At 40.9% G+C, this 15,293-nt stretch overlaps 1 protein-coding gene across 3 annotated transcripts in view; it reads right to left on the minus strand.

Moving 5' to 3' along the window:
• Positions 1 to 9,637: 9,637 nt before the first annotated feature.
• Positions 9,638 to 15,293, minus strand: part of DRD3 (dopamine receptor D3) — a 45,781-nt gene continuing 40,125 nt past the window's right edge. For 2 of the 3 annotated variants that reach the window (XM_055570276.1, XM_055570277.1), the window contains exons 6-7: positions 11,617 to 11,962; positions 9,638 to 9,940 (exon numbers count right to left, since the gene is read on the minus strand). In XM_055570276.1, the coding sequence (XP_055426251.1) occupies positions 9,744 to 9,940; positions 11,617 to 11,962 (543 nt within the window). In that variant the 3' untranslated portion in view covers positions 9,638 to 9,743. The remainder of the gene's footprint in view (positions 9,941 to 11,616; positions 11,963 to 15,293) is intronic. The other variant, XM_055570275.1, reaches the window with a different exon arrangement.

Consider the following 15,293-nt stretch of genomic DNA (forward strand, 5'->3'; position numbering starts at 1 on the left):
AACTTTCAAGCTGTTTTCCAAAGTATTGTACAGATATACCACATTTTACATTCCAACGAGCAATGTAGGAGGTTCCCTATTTCTCTACCTCCTCTCTAAATTTTGTTATTGTTTGTTTTTTAAAAAAATTTTAATCATTGTCTAATGATAATGATTAGCATCTTTTTTTTTTTGATGAGCAACTTTTTCATGTGTCTATAAGCAATTTTTCTTTTTTAGTAAAATATCCATTAAAATATTTTTGCCATTTTTGGATTGAGTTATTTTTTCTTATTACTGAGTTGTAATAGTTCTTTATATCTTCTGGTCCTTATTAGATATTTGTTTTGCAAATATTTTGCAAGCTAGTCTGTTGTTTCTAAGTGGTATCTTCAGAAGTGCAAAATTTTAAATTGTCATAAGGTCAGTTTATCACTTTTTTTTCTTTTTTATGGTGCTTATAGTTTTCGGGGGAGCCTGGTGGGCTGCCGTCTATGGGGTCGCCCAGAGTCGGACACGACTGAAGTGACTCAGCAGCATAGTTTTTCGGCTAAGAAATCTTCACCTATCCTAAGGTTCAAAGATTTCTACCTATGTTTTCTTTCAAAGTTTTAAAAGTTTTTTTGTTTAGCTCTTACATTTAATTTTATGACCCATATTGAATTAATTTTGGGGGATGGCATGAGGTATGGGCCTAAATTCATGTTTATGCCTATGAATATCCACCTGTCCTAACACTGTTTGTTTAAAAGATTCTCCTTTCCCCAACAGATTGCCTTTGTTGAAAATCAATTAACCATAAATGTAAGGATTTCTTTCTAGACTTTTTTGTTCAATTGATCTACATATCTATTATGTCAATACCATATTATCTTGATAACTGTAGGTTCATAGTGAGTTTTGAAATTGGGAAGGAAACATTCTCCTATTTTATTATTCTTTTCAAAAATTATTTTGCCTATTCTGAGTCTTTTGCATTTCCATGTAAATTTTGCAATCTGCTTGTGAGTTTCTGGAAAAGAAAGGTCTGCTGGACTTTGAACTGGATTGCATGAGTTATATAGATCAATTTGGAGAGAATTGCCAATGCAACAATATTGAGTCTTCCAATCCAGGAATATGGGACCTCTAGGTCCTTGGTCATTTTTATTTCCTTTTAAAATTAAAAACAAATATTGAGGTGAAATTCACATCACATAAAATTAACCATTTTGAAGCAAAGAATTTAATGGCGTTTAGTACCTCTATCTACTGTGCAAACACTACCTCTATTTAATTCCAAAACATTTTCATCAAAGAAAACCATGAAAGAAAACCCCAAAGAAAACCATATACCCGTTAAACAGAGAAGCAGCATTCCTTCTCCTTCCACCCTTGTCACTATGGACTTACCTATTTTGGATATTTCACATAAATGATATCATACAATTTGTGATCTTTTTGTGTCTGACTTCTTCCATTTAGCATAACTTTTTCCAGGTTCACCTGCATTATAACAAGTATCAGTACTTTGTCTTTATGGCTGATTAATATTCCATTCTTATTATGTAATTGTATTTTATATACCACAATTTGTTTATCCATTCATCTGTTGCTGTACATCTGTGTTCTTTCTGTACTTTTAGCTGTTATGAATAATGCTACTATGAGCATTTCTATGTACATATTTGTTTGAACTTTTCACTTTGGGGGGTATATACATAGGAGTGGAATTGCTGGATCATGTAGCAATGCTATGTCTAACTTTTTGAGGTAAAGGTCCTTGTTTTTAAAGGAGGAACACTTTCACTAGGGATGAGGATCCCATTTAGTTTTTAAGTTATAGTTTCCACCTAGTCATTTGGAATTCTTTGTGCCAGGAGACCAACAGGCAAGTGATGGAGCATTCTGGCAAGGATAACTGAATCCTGAGCATTAGGAAAAGTTAGGGATATTGTTACACAATGGGGACAGGGGAGGATATATCTGCTACCTGGATCATCCACTGAGGTATTTCTTTGTATCCTCTCATTTATTTTGATGGTAATGGATAAGTGTAGCAGCCATGGCCTGAGAAAGTTGCCTCGTCCCTCAGGACATTCTACCAGGTAAGTTACCTAGACCACTACAGTGATAATCAAAAGTGAGGGGAATCTAGAGTAGATAGTAGAAAGGGAAATGATGAGAATTACTTTGTTTTTTAAACCAGTTGCTGTGGCAGAGATTATAGTCTATTCGATTAACATTCCATAGGAAGAAACCAACTAGATTCCTGAGGAAGCTGCTTCTAGAATTTATTATATGAAGAAAAGTGAAGCCGAATGGCATAAAGGATAAATTGTAGTGAATCCCATGGTTTGCTACCCAGATCCCTCTTCAGGACTGAGGAATTGTTCCCCTAGTTGTTAGGAGTGTTGACAGCTGAAACCCTTCAACTGAAGAGAGCATCCTTGCCTAAGTCATGCCTCCCTCCCCAGAGGTAGCCTGCATCCAATTAATGGCAAGGGCCATAAAGACTCTGCCCCTCCAGAAGTCCCTATAGGATCATCTACGTTTTTATGGGTGACTGCACCACAGTTCCACTCCTCCTTAAAGTATAGGTGTTGTTCCCTAAGGCACATCCATTAAACCGATCCATTCAAGATGCAAATTTCCTTCTTAAAGAGTTTCAATATGAGCCCTAATAGTCTATGTAATTTGCGTTGGATCATTAAAAACTGAATATTCCAATCATGTGGAATAATGAGTCCATGGTACTCTGAACTGGTTAAACAACATTTAGAAGACTGTATTCTATTTGGGGCCTCATATTTTAAGAGAAGGTCTTCCCTGGTAAAGAGAAGTAGTAAAGAATCAGCTCAGCAGTAAAGAATCTGCCTGCAATGCAGGAGAAGACCCAGGTTCGATCCCTGGGTCGGGAAGACCCTTGGAGGAGGGTATGGTAACCCACTCCAGTATTCTTGCCTGGAGAATCCCCATGGACCGAGGAGCCTGGCAGGCTGCAGTTCATAGGGTCGCACAGAGTCGGACACGACTGAAGCGACTAAGCAGCAGCAGCATTTTAAGAGAAACACTAACAACATGGCTACACCCAGAGGAAAGCCACCAAGATGGAGAGTGTAAGAAAATGTAACACAAAGTAGAGATATAGGCATTGAAACTTTGGAGAACTGTCAAAATGCGCAAAGATCATCGGGAAGATGTAATAGGGAGAGAATAGTGGACCGAAAGGTGGATTTTATAAGAAGGCAAATTTTGTCTTAAAAGAGGGAGGGATTTTCTAAAGGATAGCTTGTTATTTGTCTTGGAAAGAAGTGAGCCAGTTCCTTAATACATTTGGGTGATAATGGATCAGCAATGTTGGAGAGAATTTCTACAATAACTAGGAGATTGGACTAAAGTCCCCTCCAACTCTCAAATCCCATAATTATACACTGTGATGAATTGCATGCTTTCTAAGAGTCTTTACTATGGAGTTTTATGGAGTCTGCTCAAACCATAATGCAAGACTCAATTATGTCAGTTTTTCTTAAAGGGAAAAGTACCTTCTTCCATCTTAGTCAGTCTGAAGTGGTGCTACATGGAATAGGAAACTTATGTGATATTCCATCAGCTTTCCTCCTCAGCCCCAGTGAGTTTGCTGTTGAACTCCTTTTTTCCCCTTAAGACACAGAGAAGCAGCTTAGAATTGTTTTAGAACAGTTTTGACTTTTATTAATAAGCATATGCATAGGCTTTTAGGACTCAGAGGATAATTTATATCCCTCTAGAATTATTTTAAGTTGTCTCATCATAGGTTAAGAATTCAGACATCACTTTCACTGATAATAAAGTTGAGCTCCAGGAAGTCTGCAGACTCAACTTGGGTCACTAAAAGGACCATATGCCAAAGCTGAAATCAGACCTCTTATACTGAATGATGGGTAAAGAATCCACCTGCAATTCAGGAGACACAGAAGATTCGGGTTCAATCCCTGGGTTGGGAGGATCCCCCTGGAGGAGCAAATGGCATCCCATGGACAGAGGAGCCTGGAGGGCTAGTCCAAAGTGTCGCAAAGAGTCAAACATGACTGAGCAGCAGCAGGCAATAGTGAATAACAGAGCATTTATACACTTCCCCAAGTCTTCCAGGTTCTAAGTCCTCCTTCCTTTCAGATCACTCTCACCATATTTTATGGGTTTAGTTGTGTTCCCACAAAAAGATATGTCCTAATTCCCCAGAATCTGTAAATGTGATCTGATTTGGAAATAGGGTCTTTGGAGATGTAATCGAATTAAAATGGGGTTATATCAGATTAGGGTGGGACCTAATTCAATGACTTCTAAAAAGAGTGAAGCTTGGACACGGACACACAGAAGAGAATGCCATACGGAGATGGAAGCAGAGATTGGAGTTGTGCTGCCACGAATACCAAGGATTGCTGGCAGCTGCCAGAAACTAGAAGAGGCAAAGAAGCCTCTTCCCTTACAGCCTTCAGAGACAGCATGGTCCTGCCAACACCTTGACTTTGGACTCCAGCTCCCAGAATCATGAAAGAACAAACTTCTGTTGTTTCAAGCCACTCAGTTTGTGGTAATTAGTAGCTCCAGGAAACCAAAGCACTCGTCTCAGTCAGGAAGAAATAGATGGAGGAAGAGGAAAGTGTGTTAGCCTCAGACATCATGAAGAACAAAGCTGGAAAGTCCTGAGGAATAGGTGTGTTCGGCTCTCTTTTCTTGGCCAGGAGAGGGACAGAGGCCCCAAGGTCACTTTAGCAAGCAAGCATCTGCTGTCAGTCTGGTGTTAGATCATGCTACACTTGCACGCTTGGCTGTGTGAACAGTGAAAGGGAACTATCCATTTGCCCAACAATCTGACTACAGATTCAGCCAAGTATCCTGGGCACATTTGGGGAATAAAAGACAAGAGAAAAATCAGTTTCTTGTGGGAGGCTGAACAGACTGTGCCTAATAACTTGAGACAATTAGAGAATCAGCAAGGAGAGAGAAAGGTGCACTGTGAATCAGATAGGGTAGAAATAGCTGCCTAGGGGGGAAGTGATAATAATATCAATAATAATAATAATCTCTTACATTCGTTAGAGCTTTGTAGTTGACCAAGCACTTCTAAGATTAGCTATTTGATCTTTAAATGGCCTATGAGGAAGGCTCGGTCTTCAGGTCACCATTTTACTAATGAAGAAGTTGGTGTTCATAGAGGTGAAACAGTTGCCTAAGGTCACTTGTCCATGCTAGTCCTCCAGTCTTTCTCTCATTTCTGTACATTGTTTTCCCCATAAGCTGGTCAGAGACACCTTGGGTTCAGCCCAGCTCCCTCTCTGGCACATATCCATCCTTGGTGGCCCACGGCCATGTATCCTCTCCTCCTGGTATCCAGCAGACTGCACAAAGCAGGGACTTGATGCACAATGGTAGAGGCTAGGTGATTAATTGAGGTGAGGGCAGGTGGAGCAAGAGGTTCCAGGTCTTGTGCTTGGCACAGACTTCGGGTCTGTCCTCACCAGTGTGTATTACAAAGCAGAGCTGACACTGGCATCACCCTCAACCGAGTCTCCGTGTGTCAGAAGGTAGTCATGGAAACTCACTCCGTTTCTGAGCTGATGAGGAGAGAATTAGGTAGAAAGGAGGAATCAAATTAATTGCCTGTCATCCCCTTGCTGCTCTCTCTGTGTTGATTCAAATTAAGCTTTTTCAGTTTTCTGATGTCAGCAGATACCAGACGATCAGAGCACAGGCCTGGGAGTTAGGATCTCCAAGAAAGAGCCCATTCTTAGCGAATGCCTTAATCTTTCTGCCTCTTTAATTCTGACCTAAGCATTCAGGAAAACAAATCTCTTTGTCTGACCTCCCTTGATTTCTGACCTAAACTCCCTTGATTTCTGACCTAATCTCTCTTAATTTTAGCCATCTTTGACTGTACAGCCACCAAGCTAGTCATTCCTCTTCTTGTAGAGAAAAGAGCAGAAATGCAAATTGAATTCTGCTTTTATTGAAATTCATCATAATTCAGAGAGAAGCAGTTAGATTAGTCGGCGGTAAGCGTGCTGTGATGTGCGTTGCCCACGTGGAGGAAAGCAGAGGCAAAATCTTGAGAGTTTCTGTGAGAGATGTCACCACCAGCTCAGCAGCCATTTTTGCAGAGCTGGAGGGTGTCGCCAACAACGAGGCCCTTTCCTGTCTTATCTCTAGGGTCTCTTCTCTCTAGCCAGATGGAATTATTTGAGGTACCGTGCATGTTCCTTGTTTGTTCTCTTATTTTCTCAGAGGTTTTCTCTGTCTGGAACACTCTTTCTACTTTTTAATTATGTCTCAACCCTGGCATGTCTGCAAAGCCTTCTCAAGGTTGAATATGGGATTTCCAGACACCATAGTCAAGTCAAGTCGCTCAGTCCTGTCCGACTCTTTGCGACCCCATGGACTATAGCCCACCAGGCTTCTCCGTCCATGGGATTTTCCAGGCAAGAATACTGGAGTGGGTTGCCATTTCCTTCTCCATCCAGACACCATGAATTCCCTTTAAAATAGATGACAAGCAGGTCAGCACTGTGCACAGGCATTCTACCTCCCCACTGGACCACAAGCTGCTGAAAACAAGGACTCTGGCTTCCTGGCTCCTATTTCCCAGCACCAAGCGCCATGCTTAGCACATAGAAAGTAATCCATCAATATTTATTGAATAAGGGGTTGATTTAGTATATGAGTAATGAATGGAATTTTTTTAGGATGGTGTTGTAGAAGAATAAAATATTTACTTCAGATCTAAAGTTGAATGTTGGTTGTCACCTGTCTGGATATCCACACTGTTTACATTTCACCCAAACAGTATGGTCTGCTCTTAGGTGTCTTTGGATTCCAGACCTGGTTTGCCCCAAGAACTCTGCTCTACTTTATTCAGGCCAGCATCTCTCCTGGGATATTTGATCATGCTGGTTCTGGAAGTAGCGAGCTTTGAGGTTGAGTGTGCTGATTCGTGTTGGGAATGGAGAAGTGGAGCAGGTAGAATGCAGAACCTCAGGATGAAGAGGCTGAAGTGAGTGTTTGGAAGGTGTGTTTGGGATTTCCCCTAGAAGGCTCTTCCTGGCCCAGAAGGAAGTTCTGGAAAGGGGATGTTGTTCCCTAATAGACACCATGGAGGGGAAAAGTGCCTCAGCTTAATAATGGCGACAGTAGGACTTTGTCCTTGTATCTGTATGGAGTTTACGACCTTTATGGGGCTTGCAGGCAGTGTGGTAAGGTAGAAAGAGTACTGAACTAGGATTTAGCAGATCCGAGCACTTGTCTGTCATTAACCAATGGTGGGACAACAATTCTGGGCCCCGGTTTCCTTTTCTGTGAATGAAGGAGAGGATAGAACCCATACTCCCTCAGGTCTGTTCCATGATTCTGCAAAAACAGATTATGAACGTCCCATGTGACTGGTTCAGAGGTTAAACATGAAAGGAGGGTGAGAGTAATGCCTTGGACTTTCAAGAGAGTCCAAGGTGGAGGCGGGTGGGGCAGGATAAGACTCTTCTGGGGATCTTTGTTCCATCTTTTTCTCCCCACCCCTTTACCACTCTCAGTGGTTAATTGCATGAGTTTAGGAATCAGGCAGACGGACCCTTGTATCCTGGCTCTGCCACTTACTGACTGTGTGACCTGAGGCAAACCTTTTAACCTCCCTCTGCCCCAGTTTCCTCATGTACAAAATGATGTTTATCTTTCTAAAGTTATCATAATGGTTGGATGACCTGATGTAAATAAATGGTACAAAATATTTGCTATCACTGTTCTTCACAAATATTTTGAGTACTGATGCTATTTATATTTCCCCTTTTAGGACTCTGATTTTGATATGAAATTCTATGATCTTTCACCCTACTGTCCCACCTGTGTTGCTGTTTGTTTTGCATAGAAAAACTGAGGACTTTTGTACTTTGACTTCTTCTGATATTTAATTGTCTCAGTCCCTAGTTCTACTTGTTCCATAAACCTATTATGCCAGATGGCGTCAGGTACAAGAACTAGTGGGCAGACAGCATTGTTATGGACAATAATATTTTAAAATATTGGCAATTAAAGCATTCAGGAGTAACAGTAACTGGGGCTGGGGGTGTATATCTCCTCCTTATATACACTTACAGGTTAAAGGAATAAGAAGGGGCAAAGGAAGCCTTGGATTCCATATAGAGTTCCTGTGCATTTTGAGGTTTTAACAGCATTGCAGCAAATATCTGTCATGCCTATGCACTTAACCGGTCTTAACAGTAAATTTATTGAAGCTCAGGATGATCATGTTTCATAAATTATCCACAGATTTTATTGATCCTGTAATCAATAAGAAAGAGCTTCTGTAGGTGGAAAGGTAAATGTGAGAATATTCAAGTTTCTTCTAAATGCAATTTTGAATGACATTTACACATTGTTTCTATTATACCTTTAATCTGAATTGTTGGAGGATAATGTTTATCATCTGCATTAGGACTTTTCAAAGACTGTCCTTATGATGACTTTGGACAGCTACTTGGTCTCAGTTCTGGGGTCCTCTGGTAGCTTAGGTGAGTCCCTACCACCCTTAGACAAGTGAACAGTCAAACACTGGAGCAGGTGGTGGGCTCCTTGAGGGCCGGAGGTATATTATTCATTGTCATATATCCAGAATCTGGGAGATGAATGGTGCCTTGTAGACACTTATTACTCAATGGGTTTCCGGGTCTGAAAGTATTGGATCTCTGTTAAGCAGGAGATGGAGATGTCTGCGTAGGAAAACCTTGGTTATGAAAAGCACATCTAAAGCTTGTTCTGAACCATAAGTTTCAATAGTGATTCTATAGAGAGAATTGTCCTTCCTTTGTCACTCCACTAGCACCTTGAATTACTCTGAAGCTGACACTCTGAAAGTAAGGGAATGGAATCAAAGGGGCTTCTTAGCTAGAGCTAAAATACAGAGGTTGTTGTTTAGTCACTCAGTCATATCTGACTCTTTTGTGACCCCATGGACTATAGCGCACCACGCTTCTCTGTCCATGGGATTTCCCAGGCAAGAATAATGGAGTGGGTAGCCATTTCCTTCTTCAGGGGATCTTCCTGACCCAGGGATCAAACCCATGTCTCCTGCTTGGCAGGTGGATTCTTTACCACCAGGGAAGCCCAAAATACAGGGATAGCAAGGTTTAAAATGAATCTCAGGTCCCAGTGTGAGACCATATCTCTCTCAGGGTAAGGAATTTCCCAAACTAAATGTAGCCAGTCAGAGTCTATGGAGAGGTGGAAGCACTGGCCTTGCTGTTATATTTTAGGATGCAGTGAATGAAAGGAATGACCAGAGAGAGTGGGCCCATTAAAGTACAAGGTTAGCCTGACAGTTAATTAGAAATTTGAAGGAAGAGAGACTGGCTGTCTGCAAGATGGTTTACTGGCTGAGATTTCAAGGACCCCTGGCAAGTTGAAAATTACGAGCTCTGTTCATTTTTTCCTTCACTGTAATGAATCATGCGTCTGATGACAATTGTGTGTGTGGAATCATGTTCTATCAGCTTCTCTCTGAATTATTGCTTATCATTCAGGGGCCCTAAACCACTTCAAGATTGCCAGACTGAAGTCAGATTTTAGCTGGGGAGGTAGAACATGCTGTTCTGGAGGAAGTAGTTGGTGACAGCTGCCACACAGGGACATCCTTGCTCCAGGGATCTCCTTCCTTCCCCATTCAGAAAACATTGCACCATCATTCTGAGCAGGCCTTGGCCAGCAGCACCATGGCCTGGCAGCTAAAGGTGGGCGCAGGGAGTCTTCTCTTCTATCCTCCTTCAGCAGGACAGTATCTTGAGGAAGGCTTTCCGGAACTCGATGTTGAAGGTGGTATAGATCACAGGGTTGAGGGCACTATTCACATAGCCCAGCCATGTGGTGGCACTGTAGAGCTGTGGGGACACGTGGCATGCTCTGCAGTGGGTATTGAGAACATGGGTCAAGAAGAAGGGCAGCCAGCAGACAATGAAGGTCCCTAGGTTGCAAAGGGAAAGAAAAATTGGGTCAGGGATTTGTTTACTTCCTTTGTTGCAGCATGAAAATGAATCCCACTTGTCTACTCAATGGTAGCCAATATGCAGCAAGTTTAATTTTAATTTTAAACTTCTAATTTTTACACCAAACCTATGAAACAGGTATGATTAGTCATTTTCTTTCTTTTTTTTAGATGAGAAAACTAGATGCTTACATCTTTGATTCATCCTAGACCTTTGCTCCTAAATCAGTTTTCTAGTTTGATCTTTAGATAATTGTTCATTAGCCTTGTCTACTTCTCAGTTCAATTCACATGTTTATTTTATGTCTATCCATGCAAGATATGATTCTTGGCATTGATAGGGGAAGACCTTGAAGATGCAATTGATATAATTAAGGCTGTTAAGGAGATTAACATAGGGATGCCCTGGATATGAGAAGTCCCTAAGATATGACAAGTTTGGGGCTTGTCTCTGACAGTGAACAGGATATAGTTCAGATCAGTCACTCAGTCATGTGTGACTCTTTGCAACCCCAAGGATTCCAGCACACCAGGTTTCCCTGTCCATCATCAATTCCCAGAGCTTACTCAAACTCATGTCCATCGAGTTGATGATGCCATCCAACCATCTCATACTCTGTCATCCCCTTCTCCTCCCACCTTCAGTCTTTCCCAGCATTAAGGTCTTTCCCAATGAGTCAATTCTGAATTTCCATCAGCATTAAGATATATTCACAAACTCTTTACATTCTAAACATGTATAAATATTAACATTTACATGTATTAAAGTTGCTGGATTTCCAGTTTCTGTTAAATATGGTTACCCGAAACTTCAATACTTTGGCCACCTGATACAAAGAACTGACTCACTGGAACAGGATACGGTTACCTTAACTAACTCTATATGGTATCTGCAACTTATCAATTTTTAATTTCTTTATTTAAATAAAGTTTGTATTTTTCTACTATAAAAACTAGTTCTGGTTTTATACATTATGGAAAACTTGGTAAATATGGAAAAGTAAAAACAGTGAAATAATCAGCCACTATTGGAGAAGGCACTGGCGACCCACTCTAGTACTGTTGCCTGGAAACTCCCATGGACGGAGGAGCCTGGTAGGCTGCAATCCTTGGGACTGCTAAGAGTCAGACACGACTGACGTGACATAGCAGCAGCAGCATACAGTCAATCACTTTTGACATCTGAGTGAATTAATTTTCAGTCTTTTTTTCTCTATATTTAATCTAGATGTTATAATATCATATGACAGTAGTCTTTTTGCATCCTCATTTCCCCCCTCAATATTTTAAAATAGGTAAGCATTTAGTAAATATCCAATATGTGCCAGATGGTTTTATTGAATTGCTGTCTTATTTATTATTTGGTTTATCTGTTATAATTCCAAGTGATAGACACAAAACACAGCTCAATTAGGTGACTTGTTTGGTTTCATAAATTTCAGTCTAAGTTTTTGAATTTCCATCAGCATTAAGATGTGTTCACAAACTCTTTACATTCTAAACATTTATAAATATTAACATTTACAAGTATTAAAGTTGTCAGATTTCCAATTTCTGTTAAATATGGTTACCCAAGTATCCTCCACCAGCTCCACTGAATTCAGCCTAACTCAACGTAATCCAACCTATCCCAGCTTAACATGACTCAAACTCACCAAGCACAATGACCAGCATCTGGGTTGCCTTCTTCTCCCGCAGTGGCACTGCCCGAGGTTGCAGGGGCCCCAGCCTCAGGGATGTCGATAACCTGCCATTGCTGAGTTTTCGAACCTCTAGGCTGAGTTTAGGTGCCATGGTAGGGCTGAGGGAGTTCCGAGTCCTCCCTTCCCTTTTCAAGTCTCCCTCTCCTTCTTGGAAGCCTGGTGTTCCCAAGGCAGTGTCTTGGCAGATGCTGTAGTAGCGTTTCAGCTCCATGTGTGTCTGGCCAGGGGAGAGGGGCTGTAGATGTAACAAGAGTGGGTCCTGACATTTCTGGGGATATTGTTTATCTTCTGAATGTTCCTGAAAAGGAAACAGAGCAATGAAGGAAAAAGAAACCATCATTCTGTGAAACCTGCAGAGGGTGTCTCTGAGAGTGGTGGGCTCATGGGAAGTTATGGTAAACAAAATCTGCTTGTGGCTTTACAACCAAAAGCACCTACCACATGTAGAACATCTGAGAATCACAATAATCCTTTGAGGAGGGGAGCATAGAATTATAGCCTGGACTTTCTAAGGTAGAATGACCTGGATATGTTAAATGACACCATTAGGATGTAAGGAGAAAAATCTGGAATATGGGAAACTACAAGACAAATGACTCAGTTTCTTCAACAAATAAATTGCAATGACAACAACAATACCTACTAGGTGCAAAGTATGGGTCTTACTTGAATTTTGATGCAAATAAGCCATCTATAAAAATTGACCTGACATTTGAGGAAATTTTGAATGAATATTTAACATTGTGTGTGTGTTAGTTGCTCAGTCGTGTCTGACTCTTTGTGACCCCATGTACTGTAGCCCACCAGATTCCTCATACTGGAGTAGGTAGCCATTCCCTTCTCCAGGGGATCTTCCTGACATAGGGATTGAACCCGGGTCTCCTACATTGCAGGCAGATTCTTAACCATATGAGCCACCAGGGAGGAATTATTATTAAATTTGTTAGTGTGATGTGGTATTCTGGTTATATGTTTTATAAAAGAGCTCATATCCTTTAGAGAGTCTTATAGCATATTTTTGGTTGAAATGTTATTATGTTTGAGATCTGCTTCGCAACAATCCAGTGGGGTGTATGAATGTAGGTGGGCATGTAGTTGAAAGAAGACGGGGCCATGAGCTGATAATTGCTGAGCTTGGCTGATGGCTACTGAAGGCTTAGTTATATTTGTCTTTCTACTTTATTACTTTTGAAATTTTTAATAACAATAATTTAAAAAACTCAGGATTTTCATCTCAGCTTCCTACTACTTAGATGCATCCTTGGGTAAGTTAATTAAATGTCTCTGATGCTGAAGCTGAAACTCCAGTATTTTGGCCACCTCATGTGAAGAGTTGACTCATTGGAAAAGACTCTGATGCTGAGAGGGATTCAGGGCAGGAGGAGAAGGGGACGACAGAGGATGAGATGGCTGGATGGCATCACTGACTCGATGGACATGAGTCTGAGTGAACTCCGGGAGTTGGTGATGGACAGGGAGGCCTGGCGTGCTGCGATTCATGGGGTTGCAAAGAGTTGGACACGACTGAACAACTGAACCGAACCGAACTGAACTGAATCTCACTTATAAAACAGAAAAAATAAAAAATAAAAAGAAATAGGCTTGGGGTGAGCAGACTCAGATGCAGATGTTTTGGATATTTTGGAGGCTGTGTGTGTGCTCAACAACAGCACTTCTTCCCATGTTTGAAAACTCAGATACTGTGTTAATTTTCAGTAGAAGAAAGACTCCCCAACACCTGTACTGAAGCCATGAAAATCAGATATTCACTCTTCCTGACCTCCCTACAGGGCAGCTAGAACTCTGGCTCATGAACACATGAACCAAGCCCAGCCAATTAGAGATTTGCACCTACAGCCTTGAACTTGCTCATGAAGCAAGACTTCAGAATTCATCCAGCAGTGGTGACAGTCAGTGTCCAGTGTCCTCACTATTCTACCCAGATTCTTCCTTAGGCATCTTCTGAACAGCATCTCTGGAAGCTGTTCTTTAGCTTTCTTGTTAAGCTTGAGCTCCTTGATATCCTTCCAGCAAATTCCTTTTTTACATGTTAGTCAGTGTCAACAACCAAGAACTTTCACTAGTCTCTCCTTAGTTCAAGGAATCATAGTCTTCCAAATACTCAGGGGCAGTATACTGCACACACTCAGAAACATTGTTGAAGAAATGAATGAATGAATGCAAGTGGCCTTCAAAATAATTTAGTGTTTTATAAACTGCTCACAGATGTGTTTGTAAGGATTCTATCATAATATGTTTTTTAAAAATTTGGTTTTCATTTTGATAGAATTTTCTAATAATTAATGTAAGTATATTGTGATTTATCTGGCTGACCATTTGTAAGATTATATTTATGACTGAGCTGACATCTAGTGATCTTCTAAAAGGTGCATTTTTTCTGAAACTAAAGGGCCAGGGACAAATTTCTGAGAGTGCCTATGAAATCTCACATTGGAGAACACTGATCTAATGCAGCTTGTCTCCCTTTCACAGATTTGGAGATTCAGTCCTACAGAAGGAAAGTGATTCTTCCTGTTCTCACATTAGGGAGCGTATTTTTCAGCTCTCTCTACAAACTTTTATCACTACCTCTCTGGCTGACATGAAGAAACACTGGACTCCTTGGGATCTGGCTGGCATATCCCTCCATTCCCAGATGGCAGGACAGAATCTAATTCTCCACACTCCAGACAATGCCAGCTTCTTGATTCTCCAATCTCTCCTACGTAGTTGCTGCTTTTCCTTCATTTGCCCTTGGAGCTTTCTCAGACCTTGGATTTCTTGTAGGTAACTTTAAACCTCCTATCTACTAAAAAAAAAAAATCATTTGCAGCAAAGGTCTGTAACTGCTATATGAGGCCCAGGTAAAAATGGTTAGTTAATGATACAGATATTAAGAAAAGTGGCAAGAATACACAGAAGAACTATACAAAAAAGATCTTCATGATCCAGATAATCATGATGGTATGATCACTCACCTAGAGCCAGACAAAGTCTGGTGGGAATGTGAAGTCAGGTGGGTATTAGGCAGCATCACTATGAACAAAGATAGTGGAAGTGATGGAATTCCAGTTGAGTTATTTCAAATCCTGAAAGATGATGCTGTTAAAGTGCTGCACTCAATATACCAGCAAATTTGGTAAACACAGCAGTGGCCACAGGACTGGAAAAGGTCACTTTTCATTTCAATCACAAAGAAAGGCAATGCCAAAAATGTTCAAACTACCGCACAATTGCACTCATCTCACATGCTAGCAAAGTAGTGCTCAAAATTCTCCAAGCCAGGCTTCAGCAATATGTGAACCGTGAACTTCCAGATGTTCAAGCTGGTTTTAGAAAAGGCAGAGGAACCAGAGATCAAACTGCCAACATCCATTGGACCATCAAAAAAGCAAGAGAGTTCCAGAAAAACATCTACTTATGCTTTATTAACTACACCAAAGCCTTTGACTGTGTGGATCACAACAAACTATGGAAAATTCTGAAAGAGATGGGAATACCAGACCACCTGACATGCCTCCTGAGAAATCTGTATGCAGGTCAGGAAGCAACAGATAGAACTGGACATGGAACAACAGATTGGTTCCAAATAGGAAAAGGAGTATGTCAAGGCTGTATATTGTCACCGT

This window comes from Bubalus kerabau, chromosome 2 (assembly GCF_029407905.1).
Source record: "Bubalus kerabau isolate K-KA32 ecotype Philippines breed swamp buffalo chromosome 2, PCC_UOA_SB_1v2, whole genome shotgun sequence".
Taxonomy (NCBI): Eukaryota; Metazoa; Chordata; class Mammalia; order Artiodactyla; family Bovidae; genus Bubalus; species Bubalus kerabau.